The sequence below is a fragment of the Microchirus variegatus genome (assembly GCF_963457635.1).
Source record: "Microchirus variegatus genome assembly, chromosome: 22".
Taxonomy (NCBI): Eukaryota; Metazoa; Chordata; class Actinopteri; order Pleuronectiformes; family Soleidae; genus Microchirus; species Microchirus variegatus.
Window position 1 is genome coordinate 1,059,048 of NC_139823.1, and position 17,654 is coordinate 1,076,701.

At 38.8% G+C, this 17,654-nt stretch overlaps 1 protein-coding gene across 1 annotated transcript in view; it reads right to left on the reverse strand.

The window, feature by feature from the left end:
• Positions 1-4,216: 4,216 nt before the first annotated feature.
• ppme1 (protein phosphatase methylesterase 1) overlaps positions 4,217-17,654 on the reverse strand; it is a gene marked incomplete at its 3' end in the record, with an annotated part of 28,942 nt that continues 15,504 nt past the window's right edge. Inside the window, exons 3-13 of the mRNA XM_083908254.1 lie at positions 15,903-15,993; positions 15,713-15,770; positions 10,585-10,636; positions 8,192-8,346; positions 7,968-8,058; positions 7,694-7,759; positions 4,895-5,018; positions 4,683-4,812; positions 4,553-4,597; positions 4,411-4,475; positions 4,217-4,288 (exon numbers count right to left, since the gene is read on the reverse strand). Of these exons, the coding sequence (XP_083764380.1) occupies positions 4,217-4,288; positions 4,411-4,475; positions 4,553-4,597; positions 4,683-4,812; positions 4,895-5,018; positions 7,694-7,759; positions 7,968-8,058; positions 8,192-8,346; positions 10,585-10,636; positions 15,713-15,770; positions 15,903-15,993 (949 nt within the window). The remainder of the gene's footprint in view (positions 4,289-4,410; positions 4,476-4,552; positions 4,598-4,682; positions 4,813-4,894; positions 5,019-7,693; positions 7,760-7,967; positions 8,059-8,191; positions 8,347-10,584; positions 10,637-15,712; positions 15,771-15,902; positions 15,994-17,654) is intronic.

Genomic DNA, 17,654 nt, shown 5'->3' on the forward strand with positions numbered 1-17,654 from the left:
AGTTATAAGGTAACAAGGAGGAGAGACAGGCAGTGATGTAGATGTTTTAGATTTTTAGATGAGGTCCGAAATGTCAGCAACAGAGGGCAGTTGGAAGCTAGAGAATGCTTGAGACGTGGCGTGGAAAACCGGAGGAGATGGAATGCAGGGGGTCAGTTGCTGGTGGATTCTGTGTATTTATTCATTGAAGAATAACATTAGGGAGTTGCAGTGATCTGAGGAGTAAAACTGTGGAGGAAGTGAGGTCGGAGAGCGTAGTGTGTTGTTGAGGACTGTAAACAGGGCTCAAGTGAGGGTGTCTTTATAGAGAAGGATGTGGGTATGATACATTTGTTTGTGAACAGAGAGTCCGTTTTTTTTGAAGAGCCGCTCTAGTTGACGTCCCTTAACTTTGAGTAGATGGGGTGTGAACCAGGGAGCAGAGTTGGTGAATGACACAGTCCGAGTTTTAACAGGAGCAAGTGAATTCAGCAGGGAATGGAGGCCATGATTGTAATGGGTAACCAGTTGATCAAGAGTGAGGCTGTTAATGCCTGTGGTGAGATCTGCTAAATTAATATTTGTTATGTTTCGAAAAGAAATGAGCCATGACTGCTTAACTCTTGATAGTGTTAAGGTAGCGTTGAAAGATATTAACATGTGATCAGAAATGGGAAGGTCATCAACAGAACAGTTAAAAGGAGTCTAATCTAAGATATGACCCTTAGAGTGGGCAGGTAAATTAACATACTGTTTAAAATCAAAACTATATATACAGGATGTAAAATCCTTGGGAAGGGTTTGATTGAGATTGTCCATATGGATGTTAAAATCACCAAGCAGAACTATATTGGAGGAGAGTGAGGTGAGATGGGTGAAAAGAGCAGAAAAGTCATTAATGAAATCCTTATTTGGCTTAGGTGGACGATAGACAGTGACTAAAAGCAGTTGGAGTTGGACCATCGTGCAGAATCGGTGGGGGATCAAGTGAATAGAACTGAAGCTGGAGGAGCTCAGCATCGGTGTATTGGAGTAAGGCTGACGATGGATTTAATATGATGGACATGATAGCCCAGAGAAGAACAAACCTCACAGTCAGGTAAATCCCCATGATGAGTGAGTAAGAGGCACTGGGAGACAGCATTCGGGAGGAGTGGGAGCACCGCGGTCAGGTAGAAAAAGTCCATAACAACAATAAAAACAATAAAAAACACACATGGTACTAACTTAAGCCAGATCATTTGCAGTAGAACCAATGTAGACTATTTAACCAACATTTTGTCTGAGTCAGGACGAACAGAGTCCAAATAACAATTAAAATCACAAAAGGGAGTGGGAGAGCAGCGGCAGCTAAACGTGCCAGCGTTCACTCAACCAGAAGTTTTTGTGGTCCTCCTCAGTCTAAGTACAGGAGATAAAACACGCAATGTTGACTTTCGCGCTCACTGGGACGTCACAATGCGCTAAATTCCTGGAATTGTTGTCTCGTGGAGCTCCGCTTTGTCCCTAAAAAAGGCGAGAGTGCTGGTGAAGGCAACGGTATCCAAAAACCGGAAGTCCTCAAAAAGTTCTATTCTTGGCTCCAGAGCACAGCACAGAGTCCTACACAAGTTTCCAGCCTCAGAGGATTTATCTGTCCAGTGGATACATGTTATATATGACGGCAATGTGCCTGCTAGATTCTGCAAATGATCACTTTTCCAAATGCTAACTGCTGTTAGCTCCCAGTAGCCTCTGAAGGTGATGTCATTTCCTGCCTCTTAAGTTTCGTTTTACTTTTATCTTTTTAAAAAAAAAAAAAGGAGATACTACTAAACAGAGCATTCTGAACAGGGCTGTTTTGGCAGGGTGATTGAACAGCTGTAGTGTTTCATCCTTAAGGTATTTTGACCAAAGCATGTCACAGACATGTTCATTAGGACACCAGGGAACTAGTTTAACTTGGAGAAATAGGGTATATGGGACCTTTAAAGGAACACTAGCATTTTACTAAATCTGGCTATTTGTAGTCTTCCTTAAGTTGAGATGAGTTGATCCATGCATTCCTTCTCCTTTTCACCATAAGACATGGCAGTTTTTTAAATAAGAGACCCTGGTGCAGACCGGTTTAGCAGCTCTGCACCAAATGTTATCAAATATCTGCCACACTTGTCTTTTGCTGTCTGGGTATCATAAAGGCATAACATTAGACTTATCTTTTAAGAATGACAAATGCAATATTTATGTCTTTGCCAGAGTGAAGAGGTGTGCTGACCTCCGAGTCAAATAAATCGAGCATCATTTTATTAGAAAATAAAATGATTACCATATGTTTCTTTCATGCCACCAACTACAATTAGTGTATGTGGTGGAATAAGCATTATTTAATACCGTCAAATCTTTGTTAAGTCAAGGTTAACTTAAAACAAAAGTTTGAAAGCAGACTGCACAGCAAATGCGTCGGTCAGCCGTGTGATTTCTGCTTATTAATGACATAAATAGCTGTACGACTTTTAAAACAGAAGAAACGTTTAATTTGTTTTGTTTGATTTGTCATACTCACATTTCAAAACGAACTCGCTGCTGCCACCTTTCCCCGTATGACAACATAAAGGGAAGATTCCAGATTGGCCCATCTGAGCTTTCATTTTTCTCAAAGGTGGAGAATGATACCCAGTGCTTGCTTTACACTAGGGATGCACCGATTAATCAGCCAGTGACCGGAACCGGACAATTTTCACGTGATTGGCCGCAGTCAGCATTTGTTTGTCATTTAAACCTGTGAGCGCAGAGAGCACGAGGCATTGTTGGCACAGGGCGGGAGAGAGAGAGAGCGAGCGAGCGAGCGAGCGAGAGAGAGAGAGAGAGTGAGCAAGTGCGCGAGAGAGAGAGAGAGAGCGAGTGCGAGAGAGAGTGAGCTCTGCGCTCTTGGTCATTAGTTCATTTACTTACTTGTGTGTAGGTACTATGTTGTGAAATATGTTTAAACTTAAATAAACTACACATACAGGTAGTGATTCGTTTTTGTATTTTTAGTTGGATATTGGATGTGAACTGATTGTATTTCTATGTTAAAATGTTCTATTAAAGAAAATGTGCAAATTTATATATCTTTATGTATGCTGTAAAGTGGTTTAAAAATTGAAAAAAAAAAATGGCAATCGGTGCATCCCTACTTTACACATATCACCATGTCTAGCCACTGGGGGATCATAGGCAGACTAGGGGAACTCATCTAAATGTTAAAAAAACCTATGAACGTGACATTTTCATGCCATGGGACCTTTATTGTGTATCGACTGTGGCTCAATTCACATACAGCTGCACTGCTTTTAAAACTGCTCTTAAAACTTTTCATAATTAAAAACTTAATAAACAACTGTATTGCTTATATTTGAGTTTTTTTTTTAATTTAATCCAGTTTAATCTTTTTGCTCTTGGTTTTGATCTTTTATTAAATATTCTGTCATTACTTTGTAAACTGTTATGCAGTATATCATCATCATCATAGTAACTGTGTCAGATCAGTTAATCTAATTATAATGCTTAATATCATAAACTATATAAATATCGACCCTTTTCAAAAGTTTCTGTAGATCATAGTATACTGCAGGGCTATTCAACTTCCTACGTTGCCCAAACCACGTCTGTGTGCTTAAGGTCATGACAGACAGCCATAAAAAGTCAGAAAACCACAACACCTGCGCTCTCCCGACTCCTCTGTGACAGCAGAGCAGTGACTTTACTGCTCAGTTGTGATGAATTCACTGATGCTTGTACAATGGCTCGCTCGCCCTTGCTCTTGTCTCTGGCTTTCTCCAAATATTGGTAGGGACACCGACCATGCTCAAACCTACACTATTGGTTATAACGGCCAACTTACATAAAAAAATGCATACATTGCAAAGTTTCAGCAACTCATAAAATACTATTATACTCTATTATATTTGGATGTGTCAGCTTCTTGTGTACGTTATAAATAGGTAATTGAAAGGCTGTCGGCAAGTGATGACTACTGAACCAGTCTGATCTTGACAGACTTTTTGAAACTTTTGAAGTAGATCTTGATTTTTTTTTAAAAAAGGTTGGGCAACCCTGCTGTAGTGTCACAAATTACTCTAGTGCTTAAGGGTTAATATATATAAAAAAAAAAATATGTGATAATATATATATGTGTATAATATGTGAAATTATTATTCAAAGGTGTATAGCAAATAAAAGAAATACAAATATTAGAGGTCTTGTGTGTGGTGTTCACTTACCACAAATATCCTTCTTTAAACTCAGTGAATTTGTGCCGGACCATAAATGTTGCTATCGCATCTGCTACCTAACAGAGGGCAGAGTTGAATACAAAGTGAATCACCATAAGATACAGAGAATAGTAACACACAATAAACAATGATTTCGACCAAACCATAAATGCAAAATAGATAAAGTAAAAGAGATTACTTTTTCAGGTGCATCTTCATGGACAGCATGACCACACTGAGGGAGGACCTGCATCTGAAACTTTCCTGTGGACACAAACGGTGGGACAAAGTTTGTGTTCTACAGGAACAAAAGTCAGAACATGCCTATGTGTCCTCTTTACCTTGCATCTGTCCAATAGTTAGGTCTTTGTCAAGCCTGTCCACTCCTGTACAATGAAACACATCAGTGATAAAACTGGAGCTTAGAAACCAGACGTATGCCGTATGATATGATAAGAAGGGAGAGTGAACCTGCGAGCAGCAGCAATTTGGGCATGGGGCAAGTGAGGAAGAGTGCAGACAAGCCACTGAACCAGCCTTCCCAGTACTTTTCTGTCTTTGACAGCTCCACTCGCCAGGTAAACATGATTTCCTTTTTCACCTGGAACAAAAAAAATATTTTAGCTACTTTTCATAGACACAAATACATGCAGCTTATGTTACATGAAAAATAGGAACAGAACCTCTTTATCATCTTCCTTCATTCTTTTCTTGTTGGATTCTTCTTCCACTTCTTCATCCTCCTCTTCTATAATATCATCACCGATGCTATTAGAGACTCCTGGACTGCTATTGGACGGCTCACATCTGTGGATGTCAAAAAAGTGGTGAATGAAGTTTGTAAAGCCATCCAGTACAGTGTGTGACATGGGGGCTCACTCTCATTGATAACAGAGATGCCAGCAGGGACACAACAAACTCATAAGTCTACAACATTTTAAGAATGTGCATATGTGGCATTTACCTACCTTACCTTATCTTACCATTAGACCAGTAGTCTCAGACATGTGGCCCGCAGGCCCCCCACTTGATATCAATGTATTTAATTTAATTTAATGTAAGTGTGGCCTGAAGTGGCGATAACGAATAGCGGCGCAAGAGGGATAGAAAAAAGGCTGCAGACCAGAGCAGCTGCTGATGGGTCAATGACATGACATGCATATTTTTGTGTCCAAGTCCATTATATAAAAAAAACATAATTTAATCTTTTCATGACATCTATCACTTTATTCTATAAAATCTTTGAATTTTCATACATTTTTCAGTAAATTAAATTCATGTTTGAGCTTCTCAAACCCCTAAGATATCAGGTGATGCAGCTGTCTGAGCAAGTGAGCAGACTAAGAACACTATTCAAAATGTCATTTTAATAATGATAAACTCAAAATGAAATACTCGGGCATAATTTTATGTTTGAAGTCTTTTGAATAATGTTTTTTCCCTAATATCAATAGTTTTAAAGCTGCTAAAATAACTGCAAAACTTTTGTCCAGCAATTTACATTTCCTAAATATCAGGGTGGTGCAACCATAAACATTGGACTTTATTTTGAAGTCAAGAGACAATAGCTGTAAACTAAATGTTGCATCAGCATCTCTGTCAAATACTGATAAAATAACTACTTTCAACTATATGTAGGTTGGTACACTTTCCATGTCAGGTAGAAAACTAATGTAAACCAATGTAAAACAAGAAAAAAAATATTTTATCATAAAACTCTTTATTTTGTTAAAAAGTGTTCTGTGTGACCTTCATGACAAGGGTAGAAAATAATGCTTGCATCCCAACAGAAGCTGTTTAATTTGAGTTTAGTTGCAATTGTCAGGTGGCACAACTGTTAATCAGGTGGCACAACTGCAAGGAATGTCACTATATAATGCTATTCAAGGCTCTAAGGTTATCCATGACACTTCTAGAATGTTTATTAGTTTTGAATGGAAAGATATTACACACTTTAAATAATTTTTGCATGAATATCACTATCAAAATTAGCATGACACAGGGCAAGTATTAAAAATGATCCAGCTGACAACTGTGCATTGATTACAAACTGCTCAATGGACTTAGTCAACATCTGACACATACAATTTCACCTGCTGGAAAGTTCTACAACAGCTATTATTATTATTACAGGATTTCCCCCAGTGCATTATAAGCCTGGTGGGAAGACAGTGTGTGCACTCTCTCCCGACATTTGTGCTTAATTACGGGCACTAGAGGTTAGCATTGCTTGTTCAACCTCGGGTCTACAATTTGTTACACAGCTGGTTATACTGGCCTTTCGTTGTAGTTTTATATGTCGGTGAAGCCAGTGTACTCGCTCCCTCTCTCGACATCCGTACTTCTGCCATATTTGTGAGTAATCGTACGCGTACCACTTTTCTCGTTTACTTTTCCTGTGTCGGTGAAGAAAATGCGCGCGCTCGCTCTCCCGACATTTGTGCTTCATTACAGGCGCTAGTGGTTAGGACTGCTTGCTCGACCTAGCATCTGCGTAATTGGTACACTGCCAGTTGTACCCGCCTTCAGTTGTGTACTGCCATTATCTGTAAGCAACTGTACAGCATGTACCGCTTTTCGCTTTGTTTTTTCCTGTGTTGGTGAAGACAGTGTGTGCGCTCCCGCTCCCGACACCGGTGCTGTTACTACTCAGTGTTAGCGGTTAGCCTTGACCGCCCTACTTACTGCTAATCGGTACACCGCTGGCTGCACTCATTTTTCCGCATTCACACGTAGTCCAAAAGTCTGTTCCAGTCAGTATGTTGACATGAATGTTAAAAGTTAGATTATAGTCAGACTAAAACAATAGTTCAGTTTTCTGAGTGTCATGCAAACATGTTGGTCAGAGTAAAATCAAACTTATTAGTTGGACTAACATACCTAGATTATTCGATTCAAAGTCTGATACTTCTGCACGCTTAAATGAACTGGAGTCGCACTTGGCGTTCTGCGCATGCACCAACATTTCCTCAACTGTCTTTGACCCGAAGGTAGAAGGAGACGAACAAACACCATGGCATCGGCGAGAGCAAAAGCTGTAGTGAAGACCCACTCACGATTAACATACATAACCACAACACAATCCATCTCACCGTCATGTTAACCTTTCGCTGTTTGTTTGTCAGTGACATAAAAGGCCAAATGGAGACTGATTCAATAGCACTAGCTTATAGAGTGATACAGTGCCACCTATGGAGGCGGAGTTAGAAGTACACAGCCAATGAATCAAATTTCTCCTCCGCATGTATACTTGAACACTGCAAGTTTTCAGATTGCCTGACTCAGTCCAGGTACAGCCAGAGCTCAATTAAGATGTGCATGTAAAAGCAGTGAGTGACAGAAAACATGTTTACATGTGGACAGAAGAAGAAAACGCATAAAAAAGCTCTGTTTTAAGTGATACCCAGCTATGTGTGGACAAGAAATTAGGAGAAAAAAAACTGACATATTCCTTTCATGCGCAGACATAAGAGTAGACATACTTCTTGACTTGGCCTCCCATTGACACTCGTGCTGACTCAATGTTTCGGATCTGGCCACTCTTCACACTAACAGCAAAAGGAAATGTTTGAGCAAAAAAAAAAAAACAGAATGAATCAAGTTAAACTTGACAATTTGTGAGATGGATGCAGTTTAAGTAAAAACAAAGAGAATACAGTAAATAATTATTTTAATAATACTGGTTTTAGTAAAGCGAATATATATGAAATAACTGAAAAGTTATTTTTTTTTTAATTTAATTGAAAATGTGTTTACCTCCACTCAATTGCGTTCTCCAACGATTTAAAGGACTTTGGCCGACTTCTGAGGAAATTCTGCATACTGTTCAAAGCATCCATTGCTGTCCCTGAACGCAAATAACAAATGCATTTGTAATTAATATAAACAATAAGTCAATAGTTCAGTGAACTTTTTCCAATTAATCACCTAATAAATTAAAAATAGAGCTCATTGAGGTTGATGAAATGTCCAGCTCTTACCTTCTACAACATCAATCACACAAAGGCCCAGCAGAGATGCTATGTGATTGGCAGCAGCTGTGTGAACTGCAATGGCTCCTCCCATGCTGTGTCCGATGATCATGATGGGAGGAGGGTTGTCTCCATAGAGCACCTCCATCACTTTACCAATGTCCCTGAAACAAGAGTAATCTGTTAACATTGTAAAATTAAAAATCTGGTGTCAGCTATTCTGAACATGAAACCACAAACTTGAAGACTATAAACATATTCATGGATCTTGTAGCTTAAAGCTCCCATGGAGTGGTCCTATCGCACATATATGCGATGTTATGGTGGTCTACTTACATACATTAACTTGTTTTTATGGTTCATAACCACCTAGTTGCTGCAAATGACCCGATCGAAATCTCCCCTCACTGAAGCTCTTGTCAGCCGCAATGTTTTAGACTGAAATCTCACTCCCAGATAATAGAGTGTGTTGTGATTGGCCAACCAACGAGAGCTTTCCCACCGTCTTGCGATTGGCCAGGTACCTGGAATTGACGTAATTAGCACGCCAGCTATCAGAAGCGCAGCTCTCCCTCTGGAGCGATGGCTGCACCACTACTAATTATCAAAACATTGTTAAATGGCTTTGCCATGACTCCCTGCCGTAGTCCCTCATTGACCCAGAGTCAGACAAAGATGTCGCTGCCGGGCAGGTGCAAAAGAGGGAGACCACATATAAGGTTCATGGATGTTGTGAAGGAGGACATGAGGACAGTTGATGGTCAAGATGAAAGCAGATGATCCCTGTGGCGGTTCAATGGAGGAGGAGACAGTCATGCTGAAGTTTATCATTATCATATATTTATGATAAATGAAATATGAATTAGACTTGAAGATAAAATGTTGAGTGAAAGTATCTTCTTATAAAACTACTTATACTTATGTTATTTTTGCTAACAAATTGATCATGAGTCTACAGGTTTTCTATGTTTAACCCATTTAGGCCTGAAATGCCTGGAAGAAATGCCTGTAAAACCTATGGGTGTTTTCAGAAAGGACCTCTAAAACCTGAGGTTCAAATTCAGCAATTGTGTCAATGTCTACAGAATGATTGATGATCTCTGTAGCAGATAGGAAAACAATTCAAAAAAGTATTTGAGAGCTTACACCTGTGCCTTTCCTGGGAAATTTAGTTTATATAGATACACCTTCACAAAAAAATAAAAAGTATAGTGAACAGCACTATTTTCAATTTAAAAACAGTAAGAAAGTAAAGTAATATCTGCTTCACAAGGTGTGGAATCTGCAGGTAACACTCCGTCGTTTACAGGGGTAATTTTCAATCTTCCAGTCACTTTGAAAACCTTCAAACTCATCGTTATCGTCAACCTCGTCATATTCAAACATTATGTCTTAAAGTGGAACTCGACCGGAAGTTCCAATTAACGCTGTTTTTTAGCGTGTATCTGCGTCATTACCTTGTTTATGAAGCCTGAAGTTTCGAAACAAACAGTTCAGCCATTGCTGAGTACGCTGTGTTTTATTGTAATCTCTGGCTCAGCGAGATCTCTGAAAATCCCGTTATAGTTACGTAAACATCGGTTCTCCTGAACAGCCGAACGTCCTGCTCCGGGCAGTAGTCCGGGCACATCTGGTTGCGTACATTGAACCGCAGAAGAATAATAACGTCTGTTGTGGAGGTGTTTTACGAGCGACAGTGTCTTCTGACTCTGGGTCTGACTCCGGGTCAAAGTTATAAAAGAGACTGCGGCTGAGAGTTGAGACGAAGCTATTTTTAAACACTGTTAAAACAATGTTTTGATAATGAGTAGCAGTGGATCCACCGTTCCAGAAGGGGGAGCTGCGCTTCTGAGAGCGGGTGTGCTAAATGTCACTTCTGGGGTACTGGCCAATCACAACACAGTATGTCTTCTCAGGCGAGATTTATATCTGAAATAGCGCGGCTGACAAGTGCTTCAAAAAGGACAGATTTCTATCAGCTCGTTTCCAGCAACTCTGGTTTTTTGACCATAAAAACAAGTTAATATATGTAAGTAGACCTCCATAACTAACATATATGTGCAACAGGACCACTCTATGTGACCTTTAACCATAAATCCCGATCGATTGGTTCAGCGTATTGAAAGCCATCAAATACATCTGCAATAATGTAATCGAAGCTGAGAAACTCTTCAAAATCACTGCCATCAGAAATCTCTTATCTGTCAAAGTTCTCCATGTTTGCTTGAAGAAATTTCAAAACAAAACGAACATCGACATATCTGTTTTCCCGGCGTCAATGGTAGAATTACGCAACAGCTTTAATGGTAGAAATGCTTTCCTGGCCTAAATGGGTTAAGCCAGCTAAATTGATGAAAGTGGGTGAGTTGTTCTTGCTCAGTTCTGCACACTGAGCAACTTACTTGGCCATTGTGTCTGCAGAGAGATCTTCAGGGTTTTTCACCTTGGTGTCACCTGCAGGTGAAAAGAAAGATAATTATCTTGATAACTGGTTGGTATGGTTTTTTTTTTATACTCTATATGACAAAGAAACAATTAAAACTGAATAAACTGTTAAAAACAAGACATTTAAGTATGGAGTTAGATTTGTGTCTTTATTATTCAATCAAAAAAAAGTTTGCTTCAATCAAAAAAATATTTTCAATCAAAAAAACCTTCACTTCAATCAAAAACAACCTTTTCAATCAAAGAAAAAAACTGTTTGAAAGCAAAAATATATTTCAGACTCAAAAAAATGCATTTGAACATTTGAATTTTTTATTGATTGAAAATGTTTTCTTTGATTGAAGTGAAGGTTTTTTTGGTTTGAAGCAAGTTTTTGATTGAAGTAATGCGGTTGGGCCATATTATGGGTAGGACATTTGTGTCTTTATAACTCAATCAAAGAAGAAGTTGCTTCAAACAAAAAAAAAATATTTTCAATTAAAAAAAAAAATCACTTCAATCAAAAAGAATCCTTTTCAATCAAAGAAAAAAAGTGTTTAATTGCAAAAAATATTTGAGACTCAAAAAATTTCATTTGAACACTTTTTTTCTTTGATTGAAAATGTTTTTTTGATTGAAGTGAAAAAAGTTTTGAAGACCTTTTTTTTTTTTTGATTGAATCATTTTGACACAAACGTTCCACAGTGGGCGGGTGCTTCCCCATTGGTCAGACATGTTTGAGTGACAAGTGTCTACACCAACGCTGTCCACAGGCCAACTGTTGCCCACAGCCCTGCCTGTAAGGTAGGGTCCAGTGTGCGGAGAGGGCTCCCTCGCGGGGTCTTCTTCGCCCCAGGCTGTCGGCTGGCCCCCCGCCGGGGCGCATTTCCTCCGCCGGTGGTGCGCCGCGACCGGCTCTAGGTCAGCTTGGAAAGGCTCAGGGCGAAGGTGGCAGGCGGCTACGGCCGTCTGCTTTCCAACGCCCCCCGCCCGGACCTCGCCGGTTCCCGGGGCCGCGGACATGTGTACTCGATGCGCCTTCTCTCGCCCCCGCTGGCCGCCTCCTCCTCCTCACCGGGGGAGGTTCGTCGTTCCCGTACAGAGTGGCATAAGTATGTCCCGCTCTCAAAATAAAAGCATCTGCCTCTATGTCTGTGAGCGTTTGATGGTGGGGAGACCCCTACCCGTGAACGTGCGCGAGAGAGAGCGAGATAGTCAAACAGCTGTACTGTGGGCTGTGTGAGAACAGAGGCTCTGCATTACCTGTTGCTGTTAAACAGGCAGGGCTGCAGGCAACAGTGGCCTGTGGACTGTTGTTTGACCACTAATGACGTTACTTATTATAACATAACATAGCACTAGCACATACCAAGCCTCTGTACTTAAGTAAAATTAACAATTCATTCAGTGTGCCGAGCCATGGGCTAACTTTATCAGCTAGCCTTTCGTGCACTATGACGGCGTGAGATATCTAACACCAAGCTTTATGTTTAATCGAAATATCAAACAGAGTGGGATAATAACATGACACAAATCATTTTAATACTGTTTTGCCACTGCACTGCGACCTGACTTGCTGGTGACCATGACTTGCTTGTCAGAAAGACATCATTGGTGTAGACACTTGTCACTCAAACATGTCTGACCAATGGGGAAGCACCTGCCCACTGTGGAACGTTTGTGTCAAAATGATACAATCAAAAAAAAAAAAACGACTTCAAAACTTTTTTCACTTCAAATCGAAAAAAAACATTTTCAATAAAAAACAACCACACTTGGTTTTTTTCTTTGATTGAAAATGTTTTTTTTGATTGAAGCAACTTTTTTTGCGATTGAATAATTAAGACACAACTGTCCTACCCATAATATGGCCCAAACGCAAAACAGCATTACTTCAATCAAAAACTTGCTTCAAACCAAAAAAACCTTCACTTTGATCAAAGAAAACATTTTCAATCAAAGAAAAACAGTGTTCAAATATATTTTTGCATTCAAACAATTTTTTTCTTTGATTAAAAAGGTTTTTTTTGATTGTAGTGAAGGTTTTTTTGATTGAAAACATTTTTTTTGATTGAAGCAAACTTTTTTTGATTGAATAATAAAGACACAAACCTAACTCCATATTTAAGATCATATTTTTAATGAAACAAAATGTATTTTTCAAGATACCATGAATTTAAAAATGAATATATTTTGAAAATAATATGTAGTTTTGGAAAATACTTCTAGAGGGGAAACTTAAAGGTGGCTGCTTTAACAGCAACAGAGTGGGTGTTAAGAATATTTCACATTAAGTCAATAAAAAGCCAGATGTACTGGGAAGCAGTGCCAACATATTTCACAGTTATCAAAAGGATGTCTATACAGTCAGGTCCATAAATATTGGGACATTAATACAATTCTCTTCTTTTTTGGCTCTGTACACCACTACAATGGATTTGAAATGAAACAGACAAACGCATTTTTTAGGGGAATAAAGGTAATGGGACAATTGACTGAAAAGCTATTTGACGGACAGGTGTGGGCTATTCCCTTTATTATATCATCTTCAATTAAGCAGGTAAAAGTTCTGGAGTTGATTCCAGGGGTGACATTTCCATTTGGAATCTGTTGCTGTTAACTCCCAATATCCACTGTCACTGTCAGGGAAGCAAGCCATCATTAGGCTGAAAAATCAAAACAAACCCATCAGAGAAATAGCAAAAACATTAGGTGTGGCCAAATCAACTGTTTGGAACAGTCTTAAAAAGAAAGAATGCACCAGTGAGCTTAGCAACACCAAAAGACCTGGAAGACCACGGAAAACCAATATGGTGGAAGACAGAATAATTATTTCCCAGGTGAAGAAAAAGCCCTTCACGGAGGTAGGTGTTTGTGTTTCAAAGTCAACAATCAAAAGAAGACTTCACCAGAGTGAATACGGAGGGTTCACCACAAGATGTAAACCATTGGTGAACCTCAAAAACAGGAAGACAAGATTAGAGTTTGCCAAACAACACCTAAAAAAGCCGTTATAATTCTGGAAGAACATCCTCTGGACAGATGAGACCAAGTTCAACTTGTACCACAGTGATGGGAAGAGAAGAGTGTGGAGAATGAAAGGAACTGCTTATGATCCAAAACATACCACCTTTGTTGTCATGTTTTATGTTTATATTAATGTAAATTATTGTATGAAATGTGATTTTGGCACAAAACATGGTGTTTTTCATGAAATGTGACGCTAAGCTGCAAATCTTATTTTGAAAAACCAACACCAGGGTGAAGGGTGAAAGATACGTACCTAAGCAAGGTTATAGTTGATACAGTTTTGTTCACAATATATTACCTAGACCAGTGTTTTTCAACCTTTTTTCAGCAAAGGTACATTTTTTTCATTGAAAAAATCACGAGGCACACCAAACAAAAATATTTAAAAAGTGATACTCTGTAGCCTATATTAACAATATAGTCATTCTTATCAAAGTTTCTTGAATATTTATATCCATATTATTTGCAGATAATTAATTATTTGTTTTCAAAAAATGTTTTTAGACCAATTAGGTGAAATTGAATAATTTCCCACGGCACACCTGACGATCTCTCACGGCACACTGGTTGAAAAATACTGACCTAGACAAAAATATGGAAATTAAAGTAAATCAAACTGATGGCCAAGACCGCAGATCTCACTCGCTCGTACTCGCATCACATCTGGTTGCGTACATTGAACCGCAGAAGAAGAATAACGTCCGTTGTGGAGGTGTTTCACAAGCGTCAGTGTCTTCTGACTCTGGGTCTGACTCCGAGTCAAAGTCATAAAAGGGACTGCGGCGGGGAGTCGTGACGAAGCTATTTTTAAACACTGTTAAAACAATGTTTTGATAATGAGTAGCAGTGCATCCACCATTCCAAAGGGGGGAGCTACGCTTCTGAGAGCGGATGTGCTGAATAGTATTGGCCAATCACAAGACTCTGTCTTCTGGGAGTCTGAAACATCACGGCTCAGGAACAGCGTCAGAAAAGAGGATTTATTTTGGCTCATTACAGCAACTAGGAGGTTTTTCGACCATAAAAACAAATAAATGTATGTAAGTAGACCTCCATAACTAACATATATGTGCAACAGGACCACTCTAGGTCCGCTTTAATTTTCTATTGATAGAGGAAACCCGCTACGTTTCAGATACACATTTTGAACAGCACGACATAACATTAGCTTAGGTAATGCCCAGGTAATCGTTTATTTAAAGATGTTTATTTGGCTGTATTCAGTATAGACTAGTTTAGTTATTTAACTTATACCTTTAATTTTTGTTGTTTTGGTCTAGTGATACTGCAAGATCCTGGTTTCATATTTTACTTTCAATTCATGTACCGGAAACCCTATAGTAAATAATGTTTTTAGAAAAACCATTCAGTTTGAAAAAGTCATAATTTCAAATTACAAAATTCATATTGTGGGACAGGTACTACAAGTATTGTAATTCCTACACCGTTCACCTGATTTGGATGTGAATACTCTCACATTAAAGCTGAAAGTGTGCAGATAAAGCACATCTTGTTTGTTTAATTTCAAATCCATTGCAGCTGTGTATAGAGCCAAAAAGAAGATAATTGTCTTGATGTCCCAATATTTATGGACCCGACCCATGCTCATTAACACAATGAAATATTCAGAGCAAGAGGGTCACCAATATGAAGTTTGAACTTTCAGTGTGGAGTTTGAATGTTCTTGCTGCAAAGGCAAGCGTGCTAACCACTACACCAAGAAATTCACAGAATTTTTCAAAACTTTTAGCTCAGATTTATTTGTATACATTTTAAATAAAATGCATTAAATGATGCATTTTATTAAAATGCAAATTTTACTTTAACATTCTATCAAACAAATGTGCAAAGTGACACTGGGCATGACAGATATGGCTGTACATTAGTCACTGCATTATGGAAAAATTTGCTTTCGTTAAAATTTATGTTGTGATTTGTGCCAAAATAGTTTCCCATTTTTAAAAAGTGTTTCCCAACCTCTGGAACCCACTTGTGAGTAGAAATCAAATGACTAAACTAACAAATCTCCCTTGAGATCTATCTCCCTTAATTGGGAATCAACTATGAGATATTTACCATGAGCTCGAAGGTCCATAGCCACCACTCTACAGTTGATGCGGCTGCATATGACAGCCTACAAAGACACACATGAAAACCCACATCATCAAAATATGACAAAGTTAATTTGACAGAAAGAAATGCAGCTTCATAAATATACTGAGTAATCAAATTAAAGACAGGGACAGGTAACAGTGAATATGCTCACAGTGAACACTGCCCAGGAGAGTGCAGAGTGACCTCCTCCATGGAGCAGGAGCAGCACCGGACCACGAGAGCCACTACAGTACAGTCTGAAAATGTTCAGCGTCGTCAAGGAAAAGCATAAGAGAGTTGTCACCCTGATCAGTTCAAAACATAGGCATTGCAGCCATTAACCCACCCACATTTCCCCCTGGGTGGATAGACCAGTCTTTTTTTATTATTATCAGCAAGAATAAAATAACCACACAAAAAAAGGTTTCTTGGGATTTTTGTAAAAAATATTTTAGTATTTAAGTTTACTTCAGTATTTGCAACAGTGAGCGTGCTTAATTTGTAAAATTCAGCAGATGAAAAGACCATTGGGTTCAAACAAGAATTTTATGAAGCCTCATTTATTTGTAAACTAGGTGAACCCAGAAATGTGGAGTACCCCAAAGTTTTTTTGCAGAAATGTAAAGTATGGGTCCCCAGTATACAGAAACTTCTGGATGCTATTTGCATTATTAGCATTATTAGCTTAATCTTCCAATTTGACCACATATTTTGCACTGTATGGCCAATTCCTACAATATTGGAGTCTTTTAAGAGGTTTTAGAGGATCCTGAATCCAATTCTGGAACTTTCATACTTCCAAATGTAATTGTCTAACAAATTTGAATACATTTAGACACATTTTTTTTAATTAATTTTGGACGAAAGCTTCAGTTATTTTCATGGTAAACACAATGCTCGTACATTTCTGAATCATGAGTGCTCTTGTGAATGGTAAAGCATTTTTTTCAGGATGTAGTGAAGCTGAATCCCCTCCTGATACTTGACTCCTGATTCAAATGTGCATTTCTGGAGGAAAAAGCAATGCGATTGCATGTGGGGTTCAACACCCTGTTGCCTCATGTGAGCGGTGAAGCTGAGAAGGCCAAAACGAGAGTAAACTACCTCAAAAGCTGTTGGGCACCGGTGTGCATCATGACCACCAACCACATGACGAACCGGTATGTAACACTGTTGAATGTCCCCCATGTGTGATCAACGAACAATGTACAAATATGTGTCCAGCCATGGCAAAACTGGTCACAAGTCTACCGAGGGACATTTTGAGTATATATTTACATATTCTGAAAGTGTGATTTCTAAGCTTTCCAACAATGTTCAACACATGCAAATCATGATAATATTTGAAGAAGATGTGGCCATTTGAATGTAGGCACTCCTCAAACTGCTTGAGGGAGAATTGTTGAAGATTTATACCTTCTGGGAGCCAAGAGACAGAATCATCACATTTACATTGCACAACCCCCTCCTGGTCTAAGCTGTCAGTAAAACCACGCCTCTGTATGAGCACAAACACTATTGTTGTGAGCTACACTGCTACACAGAACAATACATATACAATACATTAAAACTGGACATAATATCCTCTTAAGATTTGAAATGAAACTAGCCTACACTGTCGGGGGCCGACAGCAAGGGGTATATCTGCGAACTTGTCCAATCCTCAACTTTCCAATATACCCAAAGTATACGCACTCGCACCTGCCACTAACTGTTTTAATTAATTATTAATAAATTCAACAAAATAACTGTTAAATATTATGATATAATGGTGACTTTATACATGTTACAAACTCGATATTGAACACAGAATACCTGAAATAAATTTCTCTCTAGTTTTTAATAAAACTAGTTAACCTATTATACCTTGTTAAATATTATGAATATTAAAATGCTAACCACACCTGCCATATCTTCAAAGTGT